At 35.9% G+C, this 15,561-nt stretch overlaps 1 protein-coding gene across 1 annotated transcript in view; it reads left to right on the top strand.

Annotated features, from left to right (window-relative positions):
* TTN (titin) overlaps positions 1-15,561 on the top strand; it is a 240,837-nt gene that overhangs the window by 136,042 nt on the left and 89,234 nt on the right. The window contains exons 180-198 of the mRNA XM_042784452.1: positions 12-95; positions 4,034-4,098; positions 4,169-4,559; positions 4,759-5,034; positions 5,262-5,537; positions 5,688-5,827; positions 6,309-6,435; positions 6,522-6,785; positions 6,890-7,156; positions 7,290-7,553; positions 8,103-8,242; positions 8,372-8,498; positions 8,618-8,884; positions 8,983-9,249; positions 9,757-10,023; positions 10,119-10,258; positions 11,211-11,337; positions 12,095-12,237; positions 14,724-14,847. Of these exons, the coding sequence (XP_042640386.1) occupies positions 12-95; positions 4,034-4,098; positions 4,169-4,559; positions 4,759-5,034; positions 5,262-5,537; positions 5,688-5,827; positions 6,309-6,435; positions 6,522-6,785; positions 6,890-7,156; positions 7,290-7,553; positions 8,103-8,242; positions 8,372-8,498; positions 8,618-8,884; positions 8,983-9,249; positions 9,757-10,023; positions 10,119-10,258; positions 11,211-11,337; positions 12,095-12,237; positions 14,724-14,847 (3,756 nt within the window). The remainder of the gene's footprint in view (positions 1-11; positions 96-4,033; positions 4,099-4,168; positions 4,560-4,758; positions 5,035-5,261; positions 5,538-5,687; positions 5,828-6,308; positions 6,436-6,521; positions 6,786-6,889; positions 7,157-7,289; positions 7,554-8,102; positions 8,243-8,371; positions 8,499-8,617; positions 8,885-8,982; positions 9,250-9,756; positions 10,024-10,118; positions 10,259-11,210; positions 11,338-12,094; positions 12,238-14,723; positions 14,848-15,561) is intronic.

The raw sequence follows: 15,561 nt of genomic DNA, 5'->3' as shown, positions 1-15,561 counted from the left end.
TTTTCCTACAGCTCTAAAATCTCCAAAACCAGCTGCAGAACCAGCACCAGCTGTTACTACTCCAGTGACAGTCCCAGTGGTTGGAAAGAAAGCAGGTATTTATGTTTATTTTATGCTATTTATAGGATTTTTCTTTCTGAGATACTAAATACTTTCAGGATAAAAAGAATGAAGAGCTGAACAATCATATAGCTCATTCATCACAGGAGGATTTGAGATCCTATTCAAGGATCTGGTTATTCTAGCTTCTGTCACCTAAACTAAAGGACAAGTGTCTCTGATATACCATAGAAATGAATCTGTGCTCTTGTTTCTGGATGGTGATTTGTGCACCTTTACTTATTGTACTACAATTAGATTTGTGTATTCTGTTGATTCCTTGATGTTGTTTATGTTTTGATGTATGTCTTGTGAACTGCATCTTGTAGTTTCTGTATAGGAAAAGAAAGGTTACATGTTTCTAGACAATTCTGGTGTTATTTGGTTTTCTGCTTCTAATTTGTTATTGAATTCCTGAGAAGTGGCAGTGGTGTTGAAGAACTAGAGTATTGCTACTTTCATTTGATACATTTAAGACCCTGGATCATACCCTGCTGTGAAAAAAGAACTATGGAGAATCCAATTCCTCTGAAGCACAGCCTGAGGTCCATCAGTAGAGCTGATGTACCTGCTGCTCACCCATCATTTGAAGGGCCTCCTGTTACAGTAGAGCTCAGCTCCTGGACACTTGAGAAGATTGATGATGAGTGTCTCTTGGCCATCAATTTGGTGATGTAGCCAGGCCTGCAGTGGCATAACTAACCCATTTCATATAGGTGGTCAGATAGGCCTTAGAAAGCTGTCATTTTCTGCTAGGTTTAACCTGGGTTGGATTTAAACTGGCAAATTAGTGGGACAATGCTCTGTACCATAACAGTGGTTTACCTAGATCTTCTGTACTGTTTGTGTGTGCCATTTTTATCTTTCTTTTGTTTTCTGATTGTATTGTAAGTTTTCTGTTGTGTGGAGAAAAAGTGTTCTATGTTCGTTTTATTTCAGGTATAGCTGGGAATTTTGTCTTGAAATATATTGTTCCTGATGCTTATTCTTATGGATTTTAACTCTCTAAATTACCTGTGAAACCTTTGTAGCCACAGAAAAACCAGATGCACCATCTGTACTAAAGCACAGAGATAGAATGCCCCCAGTGGAAGAAGAAAAGCCTGAGTCAGTTGTGTTAAAGAAGATTTTGGTTGAGAAATCCTTGCATATAAAAGAGAGAGTAAGCCCTAAGGAGACAGTTCTGGACATTCAGACAGTAGAACCACGTGAGTTTCAAATCTCACTGGAAACAGCTGATGGAATACTAAAGCCAGAGCAAAATGAGCAGGAAAAAGTGGCTTTCAAATATTTTATCCTGGCTCCTGAAGAAGAGGAGCCAGAAACAACACCTATAGTTTCAAGAAAGACTACCTTTACAGGTGAGAAAATAGAAGTTGCAACAGACCACATCATTACTTATGCAAAGGATGAACCACCACTACCTGATGAGGAATTGAAATTTAGTTCTATAGCATTTGAACATGTGGAAGGAGATTCTGAAAAAGAAAAGGGGGATGGAATTAAATTGGTTGTTCACAGGGAAGGTGCTGTAGAGAAAGTCTCTGACAACTTTAGTGTTCACGAAAGAAATATTTCTGTTCATGAAAAAGAAGAGGAAATTGAATCAACTTATGTACCTAAACAGATACCCAGAGAACCATATGAGCCCAGGGAACAAAAAAGACTTATAGGAAAAGAGAGAAAATCAAAAATAAGTTTACAGCCTGAAGAATTTCCCATTAAGGATAAAACTTCATTTGTAAAGGATATCACAGAGTCAGGAATAGATGAAACTCCTCTGCTTAGTAGTGAAGAAGAGAGAGGAGATTTTATTCTGGAGAAATCTGAAGTTTCTCTTGGAGAATCCATGAAGAAGCAAGGCATACAAAATAAAACTCAATGGATGAAGAATTCTCGTACCACAGTAGCAGAAATTCCTATAGATAATATTCTTGATAAAGAGGCAAAGAAAATGGAAATCATTCAAGATGATGAAAAAGATGAGATTCTGGACTTTACATCAGCAGAACTACATACTTTAGATCTGTCTGTGGAAGCTGAACCAGCATTGAGAAAAGATGTTGACCTAGAACACCCCACTGAAGATGAGGAGATTCCCAGAGGAAAAGCTTATGTGATCCTTAAACCATCTGTTCTTAAACCAGAATTAGTGGAAAGGAAAACAAGAGAAAAACATTCTGCAGAGGAAGGAGAAGTTTATTGTGAGGAGGCTTCAGGACAATGGTTGACTGAGAAAGCACTCCTGACAAAAACAGGCAGAAAGATCATGCCAGAGAAGGAAGAGAAATCTACCTTCAGCATCCACTTTAAAAAAGACAAAATTATACAGTCAAATGCCCCTGAAAAGTTGACTGTGGAAAAAGAAGAATTTGATACAGAGATTACAGGAGGAGGAATGGAAGGTGAAGTTTCCACAGGAGAACATGAAAAGGGAGTCAAAGATGAAACAGCTGACAGATCTCAGTCAGTAAAGAAAGTTCTTATTCAACCACCAGAGAGCCAAGATAAAAAAGAATTTCAAGCTTATACCTTTCTGGATGAACATAAAGAAGCTCCAGCTCTCAAAATCAGCAAAGATAAAACTGAAGAAAAGAAATCCCTGACTGTGGAAGAAGTGAAGATTTGGGGAAAAGAACATCCATTGACAGAAGGTACATCAGGTGAAAAAGCATCAGCTAAACATGGAATTGGGAAAAGCACATCTCTTACCATGAAAAGAGAAAAGGGAAAGCTTTCAGACAAAATACCATCAAGCAAAAGAATGCCTGCAAATGGAGAAGATACTTACTCCTCAAGCATAGGTAAGATAATAACTCCCAAGAAAGTAGAAGGACAGAAAGAATACCAGAAATCAGAATCTGCTCATGTGATTGAGCAGGCCAGTAGACTTTCAAGTGAGAACAGAAATTTGGATGCACCTGGAGAATCATGTGAAGTTCTGGATGTTCCTGCAAAATCTCATGCAAAGCGAGGTGAGGAAGACCGCTGCCAAATTCTTCCACGAAGTGCTTGTACTATTTGCTTCAGGAGAATACCATTTGCCATTAGATGTTTGTTTTCATTCTTTAACACCATTCACATTTCCATTCAGTCTGTCAGCTGGCTGTATCAACATGCAGCCACTCTTGACATGTTTGTCTTACCTGTCTGTACATAAATCTGTGTGATCAATGTTCATTGTCTTAGTCTTACACTTTTACAAGACTGCATAAATTATGTTGTGTGCCATAATTGTCTCAAAAAAACTTACACATTTTTTCCAGTATTCATTTTTCCATCCACTGCAATAAAATCTGTCTTGCATCTCGTTCATATCATTCTTCCATTAAAAGTATCTTTTATATTTCCTTTCACAAAATGACAATGAGAAGCAGCATAGCATGGGCAATATTTTCAAAAGTTGGAGATGATTCATTACAAGTTGGGCAACTAACAGAACATCCCTCACTTGTGAGAGTATCACATTGTCCTGAAACATGTATTTAATTTATACAACTTATATTTTTGTTGTCTTCATTAGTTGAAGTGTGTGCTTTTTCTAAAAAGCCCATGTAATTCATAGTAGGTACTTAGATATTTTGGTTGACAGGTAGGTAGTGCTCAAGGGTCTAATTGTGAGTAAAGTGTCAGGGAGTAGCAGAATTTTACAAAATAATGGGCAGGACAATAAATTGAGGACCTAGAAGCTCCTAAGCTGCCTTTCAGGCCCCGCTGCTGAATCTATCTTTCCCATGCTTAAAGATATTGAACTTAACATTGAGATATAGACAGTATAAGTTGTATAAATATATATATGTTTACATCTTCCTCACCTTGTATATGTATATAACTAAATGAGATAAAATCTGATTTGTAAAGGAAGTGTTTGTCTTAATTTTAGTATGTATGTTTAATTAACTACATTCCTAATAATACTGCTGTTATATTTCAGAGGCCAAGCCACCTAAAGAAGAAATGCCGAAGGGTATCAGTCCAGTCAAAGGTAGGATACTACAAGTCAATACCTAAAAGCAAAAACAATAAACCAGGATTAGTTTATTAATACTGAATCTGAATTACAGCCAAGAAGACACCTTCACCAGCAGATGCAGAAAGGAGGAAACTCAGGCCAGGCAGTGGTGGTGAAAAACCTCCTGAAGAGCCTCCATTCACTTACCAACTCAAAGCTGTACCATTGAAGTTTGTCAAGGAGATGAAAGATATAGTGCTAACAGAAGCTGAATCTGTTGGATCTTCTGCAATCTTTGAAGTCCTTATTTCACCATCCACTGCAATTACTGGCTGGATGAAAGATGGAAGTAACATCCGAGAGAGTCCAAAACACAGGTTTATTGCTGATGGCAAAGACAGGAAGCTGCATATTATTGATGTCCAGCTGTCAGATGCTGGTGAATACACTTGTGTATTACGACTGGGGAATAAAGAGAAGACCTCTACAGCCAAACTCATTGTTGAAGGTATTCCATGTTTCAAGTTTATCAAAAATTTAAATGGTATCTACTCCTTAAGCTAGAAGTAGTGGTATGTCATGAATTTACAGTGGTTGGATACAGTGGTTTTGTTTTCATCAATCACTACATATATTTAATATGTAAGGCATTTCATCACACCTTTTATATATAAATTAGACAAATCAAAATGTTGTGTTTCCCACAGAACTCCCAGTGAGGTTTGTGAAAACTCTTGAAGAAGAAGTCACTGTGGTTAAAACCCAGCCACTGTACCTGACATGTGAGCTTAACAAAGAAAGAAATGTGGTCTGGAGGAAGGATGGGAAGGTCATCAAAGACAAACCTGGGAAATTTGCTCTGGGTATTATTGGTTTGTCACATTCCCTCACGATCATTGATTCAGATGATGCTGATGCTGGCACTTACAGTGTTACTGTGGAAAACTCTGAGTTATCATGCTCATCTTGTGTTAAGGTAGTAGGTAAGCAATCAAAATCGTATTCTCCTTTCTTTGTATTTGAGATGATTTAAAATTAGTAAGGGTTTTTCTCATAGTATTACAATTTAAATGGACAAATAAGATTTTTACAGCTGTTAAAATCTCATTGTAATACAAAATGTGTTAGTTCTATTTCTTCTGTTTATGACTCATCTATTTGTAATAAAAGTCTGCTAAGCTGTATTTTTATGTAACTTTCTGTCATGCAGAAGTGATAAGAGACTGGTTAGTAAAACCCATAAGAGACCAGCATGTGAAACCAAAAGGAACAGCTACTTTCACCTGTGACATTGTCAAGGATACACCAAACTTCAAATGGTTTAAAGGAGATGAGGAAATCCCTGCTGAACCAACTGACAAGACAGAAATCTTGAAAGAAGGAAACAAAATTTTCCTGAAAATCAAGAATGCTGGCCCTGATGATATTGGGGAATATTCAGTGGAGGTTGAAGGTCGCAGATACCCAGCTAAACTGACCCTTGGTGGTAAGGAAGCTTTTACTTGTATTATGTTTAATCAGATCATAGGCCAGTGTTCAAAACCCTCTAATCAAACAAACAGAAAAGGTAACCTGAATTATTATAAAGCTCTATCAAATTTTGACCTTATTATATGTGTTTATTTGTGCATTCTAGACCGTGAAGTTGAACTTCTGAAGCCATTACAGGATGTTACAGTTTATGAGAAAGAAACAGCAAACTTTGATACAGAAATATCTGAGGATGATATTCCTGGTGAATGGAAGCTGAAAGGAGAAATCCTGAGACCCTCACCTGTAAGCATCCTTGAGTTTTACAACACAATTTATTTAAATTAAACACTGTGAACAGGTTCCCTTAAGTCTTTATGGTAAGATCTTTACAGGCCTGTCATTGCTACTCAGTCCAGAACATAGAAAGGCTAAGTATTATGGGGATTAAAAAACACTGTCTCTCTAAGTAAGAATTATACGCTATAAAAGCTAAGTTTTGAAGGGCTTCATTTACTCAAAGAATTACAGCACATTTTTAGACAGTACTAAAAATATCCTACATGCATTGCTAGGAATGATGTTGACATTTAAAAGAAGTGTGGAATGCTGAAGAAATGTACTCCATTTTTTTATTGAGTAAAAGCGTTAACTTTCCTTGAAAAGCAATTCCAGCCTTTCTAGCTGACTCTTTACTGTGTATAAAATGTTTATAGAATCCCTTTATTAAAAATAGCTAGCAGTAAGGCGTTGGCACTGTATTTACCAAAGTCTGTCATCTCTCTAGACATGTGAAATCAAAGCTGAAGGAGGAAAGCGCTTCCTAACCTTGCACAAAGTCAAGTTAGAGCAAGCTGGTGAAGTCCTTTACCAGGCACTTAATGCATTTACTACAGCTATCCTGACAGTGAAAGGTACGATGCACCATGGAGTATGATATCAACTTAAACAGAGTTCACATGGAGCATATTACAAATGATATGTTCTGTTTTGCTTCCAGAAATTGAACTGGACTTTGCTGTGCCACTAAAAGACGTTACTGTCCCTGAGAGGCGCCAAGCGAGGTTTGAATGTGTCCTTACCAGAGAAGCCAATGTTATATGGTCTAAGGGCACTGATATACTCAAGATTGGAGAAAAATTTGACATCATTGCAGATGGAAAGAAGCATATTCTTGTAATCAATGATTCTCAGTTTGATGATGAGGGAGAATACACTGCTGAAGTTGATGGCAAAAAGAGCACAGCAAGACTGTTTGTGGAAGGCAAGAATCTTTTTATGAACAAAACAATAAAAAGTGGATAAAAAATGTTTCTTTTAGAACTATATTAGCCTTTTTCTGATGGTATTTATGTGTCTACATTACAGGTGTGAGGCTGAAGTTCATCTCACCTCTACAGGATCAAACAGTGAAAGAAGGGGAAACAGCTCACTTTCAGTTTGAGCTTTCTCATGAAGATATGCCAGTGAAATGGTACAAAAATGACAAGAGACTCCACACAAGCAGGACAGTTTTTATGACTTCAGAAGGCAAAGTTCATAAACTAGAAATGAGAGAAGTAACACTTGATGATATCTCTGAAATAAAGGCCATAGTCAAGGACTTGAACACACAGGCAAACCTCAAAGTCTTAGGTAATTACATAATCTAAAATACGCTATATGGTATATAGAAATTATTTGTATAAGTAGAAAGTGACAAAATATTGATGTTTTAGTAAATTTATATTACTAATTTAGTGTTTCATATCCACTATGCCTTTTGTAGAGGCCGATCCATATTTCACTGTGAAATTACAAGACTACAGTGCTGTGGAGAAAGATGATATTATTCTGGAGTGTGAACTTAGCAAAGATGTGCCAGTAAAATGGTACAAAGATGGTGAAGAACTAGTAGCTTCCAACAGAATTTCCATAAAAACAGATGGCTTGCGCCGTATCCTGAAGGTCAAGAAGGCTGCAGAGAGTGATAAGGGTGTTTATGAGTGTGACTGTGGAACCGATAAGACAAGTGCTAATGTCAGCGTTGAGCGTAAGTTATCATGCCTTGGCTAAGGGAAAGTACTGAAACCGTTGTAAAGCAGTGTAGACAGGCAGACGTTCTCTACAGTATACCAAAAATTGTACCTTTAGAAAACATGCTGTAATGAGGAATAGCTGAAAGATCTATACAATTGATATACAATTAACTATAATATATACAACTGAAATACAATTATTTATTAAGAGTATTTACAAGAGACAATATATCTTTAGATATATAAATGGCTGTTGTAAAGACAGCGATGATCAATTATTCTCTATGTCCATTTACAGTCAGGAAAAAAATCAAGTCTACTTCACTGTAACAGATATCTTGGTTAATTATGAGGAAACTTTCATGCATATTATAGAAGGAGGTTGTAGACTGCTCAAACTTGCAGCTTTTTAAAAAGAGGTTAGATAAACATTTATCAGTGATAACATTTGAATGTCCTAAAGAATGAATAGGGAGAAAGTTGAGATCTTTTCCAGTATTACATTTCTAAGGTATAGAATGAGTGAGAAAACAGATGTCAACTTCTGGGTTTTTTGATTTTAGCCCGCTTAATTAAAGTGGAGCGCCCACTGTATGGAGTGGAAGTATTTGTTGGTGAAACAGCACGTTTTGAAATTGAAATTTCTGAGCCTGATGTCCATCCTATATGGAAGCTAAAGGGAGAAACACTAACACCTTCACGTGTAAGCTGCTTCTTTATTTTTAGACCATAATATACACTAGAAAAACCATACTTAATAATAATGTCTTCTGAGTGGTTTCTTAGAATATTTATATTTGGGGTGTGTGGGGGGGGTTTTCTTTATCACTAGGACTGTGAAATCATTGAAGACGGAAAGAAGCATTTTCTTGTCCTTCATAACTGCAAACTTGATATGACTGGCGAGGTGTCTTTCCAAGCTGCTAATGCTAAAAGTGCTGCTAATCTGAAAGTGAAAGGTACAGTCTGCATTTTGCCAACACTTCCATGTGTATCTCAGGGCATTAGAATAAATCTAGCAGCAGAAAGGTCTATATGAACCTATCACTGAACTGAAAGTACTCTTCTTCGATTTCAGAATTGCCTCTCATCTTTATCACTCCACTAAGCGATGTGAAGGTCTTTGAGAAGGATGAAGCCAAGTTTGAATGTGAGGTGTCCAGAGAACCCAAGACTTTCCGCTGGTTGAAAGGAACACAAGAGATCGCTCCTGATGAAAGATTTGAAATTATTTCAGATGGAACAAAGCATGCTCTGATTATTAAATCTGTTGCGTTTGAGGATGAAGCTAAATATATGTTTGAAGCTGAAGATAAGATAACAAGTGCCAAGCTAATTATTGAAGGTTTGTATGACTTTGCCTTTCTAGGAAGAATTGTGCCATAATCTTTGATTCACTTTTATTGATAACACTGTCGTTAATTAAATGTTATATTGTTATAGGTATCCGCCTGAAATTCATTACTCCTCTCAAGGATGTAACAAAAAAGGAGCGAGAAACTGCAGTGTTCACTGTGGAACTCTCCCATGAAAATATTCCTGTTGTCTGGTTCAAGAATGACCAGCGATTACATACCAGCAAAGTGGTTTCAATGACAGATGATGGCAAATTCCATACACTCACAATCAAAGACCTTACTATTGATGATACTTCTCAGATTAGAGTGGAAGCTATGGGCAAATCCTCAGAAGCTAAACTCACTGTTCTTGGTAAGAATACCCAAAAGAATTTACATGATGTATATTGTCAGAAAAGTCTTATTAATGAAAAATAGTTATCAGAGATTCTTGGAGTTGGCTTTGGTTTATTTTGGTGAATTTTTTTGGTTTGGCCAAAATCTACTTTGTGATTTTGGACAATTTTACAATTTGTTTATCTTCTTTGGGTCTCCATTTCCCCATTCACAAAGGATAATTAAAATAACTTTAATATTTCATGCAACAGTTTCAAAATTTACTAATAGATACTTGAACAGTGCTCTGAAACTCCTAGAGCACCAAAACATTTTTGTCAGTAATATTAGTAATATGCCGAATTGTTTCTTAGATATTTGTTTGTTTCTCTTTTTGGAACAGAACTGTGTAATATTTATCAGGTCTATATTTAATCTTTCTTGCAGGGAATAAACAAGAAATGTATTTTTATGGTAAGAACTAATTGTCCTTTCTGAAATACTAAAACTTCAGACTGAAATGTGTCTTGACTTTTGTTTGTAGAAGGAGACCCTTACTTCACTGGGAAGCTGCAGGATTACACTGCTGTAGAGAAAGATGAAGTAATTTTACAATGTGAAATCAGCAAAGCAGATGCCCCAGTAAAATGGATGAAGGATGGCAAACCAATTACTCCATCAAAGAATGTTGTTATTAAGGCTGATGGTAAAAAGAGAATCCTTATCCTCAAGAAAGCTTTGAAGAAAGACATTGGACAGTACACTTGTGATTGTGGTACTGATCAAACCTCTGCTAAACTCAATATTGAAGGTATGGTTACTGGGCTGCTCTGTAGTAGAGATCTTTTGTTGTCTGTTAGAGACTGAGGGAATCAATCACTTCTTTTCTGTTTTGTTTTCTTCCAGACCGGGATATTGAGATTATACGTCCATTATACAGTGTGGAGGTGATCGAGACAGAGACTGCCCGTTTTGATATTGAAATCTCTGAGGAAGGTGTTCATGGCAATTGGAAGCTAAAAGGAGAACCCTTGACTGAATCAGCTGTAAGCAAATATTTCAGGATGTTTCTTACGTGTGTCTCAACAATTTGTGGGGAGGTAGGGCATGAGAGAGTAGAAGGTGGCTGCAGAAACTAAGTGAAATCTCTTTCTACTTTCAGTAAGGGTCACTATAATAAAAATACTGGGGGTTTATATTAATAACTTCTAAAATGTCATATAAACTTAATCCAAAATATTATATAAAATAGCTAAACAATAAATTATTTTACATAAATAAGTATATTCTGTATTGCTAGTCCATAACAATCATGAATTCAAAGCACAAAGACCTCGTGAAATTCACTTAAGTATAATGACATTTAAAAATATAAACTTTAGATTTCCTGCATTTTCCTTTGAGTTTGGAGTTATTTTTGTTTAAATAGATGTAGATTGCATTTTCAAACTCTTTTCCATTACTTTAAAACATAAAATTGGTTTAAAATGGTATAAGGCTTAATCAAATATTCTTAATTCCTTGCTGAAAGGATCTGGAAAAATAATAAACAATACAATAATTTGGCAACTCTTTGATGTAACAGTATCAATGTGAATAATAGACAACGATCAGAAGTTCCATGAAAATCAGTGTCTGGAGAAGAGAAAAAGACCCTGTCATGGAAAGATCACAGCACAAGTTTCATAATTTGTATTTCCCTTAGGCCTCTGACTGCTCTGCATATCGATGTATTGGCTAGTCAGTCAGCACATACCATTCATCAACACAAATGTGTTGCCCCTTGCTTTTTCTTTCTAACCAGAAGCAGACTGTATCATTGACTTGGAAAATCATTGCCTATGAATTAAAGTTTATAAGGTATATTGCAGGTGGCAGTGGGCCTAAGTCTTGTGAATGGAGGAGAAAATAACACATGGTATGAGGAGAAGTAGGGGCTCTTGTGGTGAGAAGCACAAAATAGATACTGAAAAAATTGTTTCACCTCTCTTTGTGCAGGAATGTGAAATCAAGGAGGAAGGCAAAAAGCACTTCCTTACACTGTACAATGTACGCTTAGATCAAGCTGGTGGTGTAGATTTCCAAGCAGCAAATGCCAAATCTGGTGCCCACCTTCGAGTGAAACGTAAGTGCCTTTCAAACTAAATTAATTAATTAAGTAAAACCAACTTACTCATTGACTTTTTGGAACAGGTGGATAAATCTCTATACTGTATTGAACCCACAGTAATTCTTTCCCGAACAACAACTCAAGGATTAATTATTCAAGCCATCTTGATTTTTTTTTTTTTTAGTTAAGGAATGTCCTGTGTATTTTATAACCTTGTATATTATTTTATTCTCATAGGAGAAGTAAAAATAAGGAGATGGCCTTGAAGGCTGCTTCACGATCTGGCATCATATGATGTTATGAAATCAAAGTATTACAAGCAAAGGTTTTACTGCATTAAAGTATCATGTTAACATGAGAGGATAAGATCACAGTGATATAGGGGGATAGGGTTAAGAGCTTGATGGACAGGGACAGACCACACGGTCGAAGACCACTTGTTTCCCACTCCAATCCTAGCCCTCGCTATTTTGGAAAACATATGCCTTATCTAGCAAGAGGTATGCAAGGCTTGGCAGGGAGACAGATGCACAGCAACTTTCCTGCTGACCTTGTTCAATTTAAAGAAACATGCTCTTCAAATAGGAAATTTTAGGTGACCAGCCCTCCCCCTAAAAACCCAGGGTGGCCTCTTCTATTTAGAGAATTTAAAGAGCAGCATTGAGATGTCTGTCTCTCTTGAGGGAAGCCACCATGGAGATTAGTACATAAGGGCAACAGCTCTCTTGGGTAGAAGTGACTAATCTGAAAATGATGTCTTCTCCTTACCAAGCTCGAGTAATTGGCTTGTTGAGACCCCTCAAGGATGTAACAGTAACAGCTGGGGAATCAGCAACCTTCGATTGTGAACTCTCTTATGAGGGAATTCCAGTAGAGTGGTTCCTGCAAGGAAAGAAGCTGGAGCCCAGTGATAAGGTAAAGAAACTAAACTTTCTTTTCCCTCATGTTTCCACCTCCTTCCTCTCCTTCGACTTTCTTCCCCTTCTTTATTTCTCATTTAGCCTCTGTCAATAGAAATACTAAGGCACAACAAAGCAGTAGTGCTGCTGTGCCAAATGGTAAATCCTCACCAAATCAGATATAGCATTTTTTTACCCCAGAAATTCTAGCATTCTGGAATACTACATGTATTTATCGTACAAAGAGAAACTAAAGTTCTAAAATACCAATCATTGCAACAGTGACTTTGTGCTTGATTCTGTTGGAAACTCTGCCACACGTGCACTGCATGATTTTTGCTCAGGTTATTGTAGTTACAGTGAGAGGGTTTTGAAAGGTGCTCTCAGGAAATGCTTTTTTTTTCTCCTGAATGCTGAGTTGCAGTCCAATTCTGCATATAAGGGGATTAAGAGGATTCAAATTCCATTTCAGGCATTCGTCCTGGCTCTCCAGATATCTTTCTGGGCAGATTTGCTTGTCAAGCACTTCTCACTAGCTATTTTTAACCCTTCATCAAGTGCTGGCTCTTAACTCTGAGATCTGAGCAACCTGGAATTCAGTCAGTTTAATATTAAAATTAATGGTAGTGGAAATACATAAAGAAATATAAAGAAATATATTAAGAAACATAAAGCACAAATGGATAAACCTGATTTTAAGACTTCTTTTTCATGTATTAGGCATAAGGGAAATAATACAAATGAAAAATACAAATTGGAAACCTCAGACAAAGCAAACTTTCAAGGCATTACATGACCTAGCAAAGTTTCAGAATATGTAATAATAATGCTAATAATACTTTGGTTTATGTTTTTTTTCTTCTAAATACAATTTTTAACATATAATTTGCAGGTTTTACTAGATCTTTCTGAGCTTCACCAAATTTGACAAAATAAAAATTATGTAAAAAAAAAATAGAATATAAAAATAGGAAAGAAAAGCCAATCATGATAACAGGCAACCCAATTATAGTGTTTAAGGACAGATAAACAAAATTGAAACTCAGCAGAAGAGACATAATAAATCAAGATAATAATTTCTGAAACTAGGGATAAAAATGTGGAAAGCTATTGATGATTGCAGTGGCTTGATAGTTATTACTGCCTGGCAAGAAAAATATTATGTGTTCAATATTCTGTATGATAGAACATTATTTTCTTTTTATCTGAGTTATCATTTTAATTACATGAAAAACAAACAAACAAACAAAAAAACAAACAAACAAACCCAAACCCAAACCCAACAGATTTTCATTCAATTTACATATACAGTCAAAACTGTCATTTGAATCTTAATTTGAAATTTTATCGAGGAGAAATTCAGATTAAGCCATTGATGCATCACTTACTGCCCATTTAAAATAGCCTCTTGAAACACTTTTACTACTGTGTTTAAGAATCAATCTAATTGTACAAGTATTTCATTTCAGCTGTTTTTAATTCAAACTATTCTTTTACCTCTATGGCTGACATTCAGCTGTACACATATAACCTTTTTTGAAGTGACTACTTTGTTTATCTTTACTGCTTATCTTGGTCAAATATATATTTGGCTTCAGCTTAATCTCTTTCAGATGAGCATTCACTAGAGCTAGTTTTCAGGGACACGACAACCATTTGGGAGGAAGGACATCATCTTGATTCCTTCCCTCTGAAGCAAAAGGGATCTTTTATGCTTCTTTCAAAGTAGAAGCTCGCTTTTCCCTTTTATTTTTCTAAACCAGCATCTACTACTTGATCACATACTTATCTGAAAATAAATAAATAGAACTCTTCAAGAGCTGTGTTAAAATTTATGGCATGAATGACTAGCAGCCCTCTAAATGGCTCCAATGCAGGATGTATCCCTGAGTCTCTCAGATCCGCTCCAAGAGAAAAGGGATGTTTGTGTAGGAGTAGCCCAATGCAAACTTATGATTGCAAAGTAGTTTCAGTGATAGATTAACACAGAAATGTTTTTTTTAGAAACAATTTTTTACCAAAATTTAATAATAGAAGGTGAAATTGACATTTACAAAAGTGTGTGTGAGGGGGTCCCAAACCACTTTATATCTCTCTAAAAGGTTTTACTTTAGATATAGTCAGGAGTAATATAAATTTTTTCCCTTTTTTCTTATTCTGGTATTTATTAGTACCTGCTCAAAATAAATGTGATGTCAAGTCAGCCTCATTTTGAACTTTGGTTTTCTAATACAAGGACACAAATACCTTAAAACAAGGGGAAACTTAAAATTACAATTTCTTGTAGGTGAAAGGAGAAAACAGAAATGATTCTCAAAATCTTCAAAGCATTTGTGTCTTGAGCTATATCTAGTAAATACAAAATAAAGTTATCAAAATTTAATATAAAAGTAAACAACCAAACTCTGTAGATAACAATAAATAGGAATGCTATTTAATTAAATACTTCTTAAATATTTGTTGTGGATACTTACAAAGGGGGGTTTTTATGTACTTTATAAGGTTGTGACACGTGCTGAAGGGAGAGTTCACACACTTATTCTTAGAGACGTCAAGTTAACAGATGCAGGAGAAGTATCACTGACAGCAAAAGATTTCAGAACTCAAGCAAATCTTTTTGTGAAAGGTAAGTCAGTCATTTTAATTACACCGTAGTCAGTGTTAATCGTCCATTCATGATTCACCCTGGTACAGGATGTTGATATATACCATATATCAAATTAGTAGGAACATACATACAATATTGGACTGGTAGATAACTTTCTTGATTAACAAAAAAAAAAAAAAAAACCAAAAACACTTACTTAACATCTTAGTGCTTCACAGAATTGCTGAAGAAAGGGGAAAATACTGGAATTGTGTCAGAAATAGAGATGAATTGGTTTGTTAAGATTTCCAGATCTTCATTGCATACTTGAACATTCAGTTGGTCTCAAGATGACCTGGAAATACTGGCCTTTATGTCTCCCAAGGGCTTTTTTCTGTTATTTAAAGTGTCCAGAAACTTATGAGAGCACAACTACACCATCAGTAAAGTGATATAACATTGACTGTACACTCACTTACACTCCTTGCAAGCTGTGTATGCCTAAGAAGTCAAAAAACTGCACACACTTCTAACTAATTTGGTAATTCAAGAATTTTTAAATCATTCCTTAAGAGTATAACTTCAGAGTCACTGAGATCACACGGGTATCGTTCAGATAAAACAACAGAGTTGCAAGAATTTGTGATAATTTGTGAGTAAAAACCCAACAAATAAGGATATCATTTAGTCTAAACTTACAGCAGGCTGAAAATTAGGTAATTAGCTGAATTAACTGAGTGTGTCTGGGTATTA

Source organism: Tyto alba, unplaced genomic scaffold (genome assembly GCF_018691265.1).
Source record: "Tyto alba isolate M040663 unplaced genomic scaffold, T.alba_DEE_v4.0 Super-Scaffold_7, whole genome shotgun sequence".
NCBI classification, from domain to species: domain Eukaryota; kingdom Metazoa; phylum Chordata; class Aves; order Strigiformes; family Tytonidae; genus Tyto; species Tyto alba.
The sequence above is the reverse complement of the archived record's forward strand: the minus strand, read 5'-3'. Positions and strand labels throughout refer to the sequence as shown.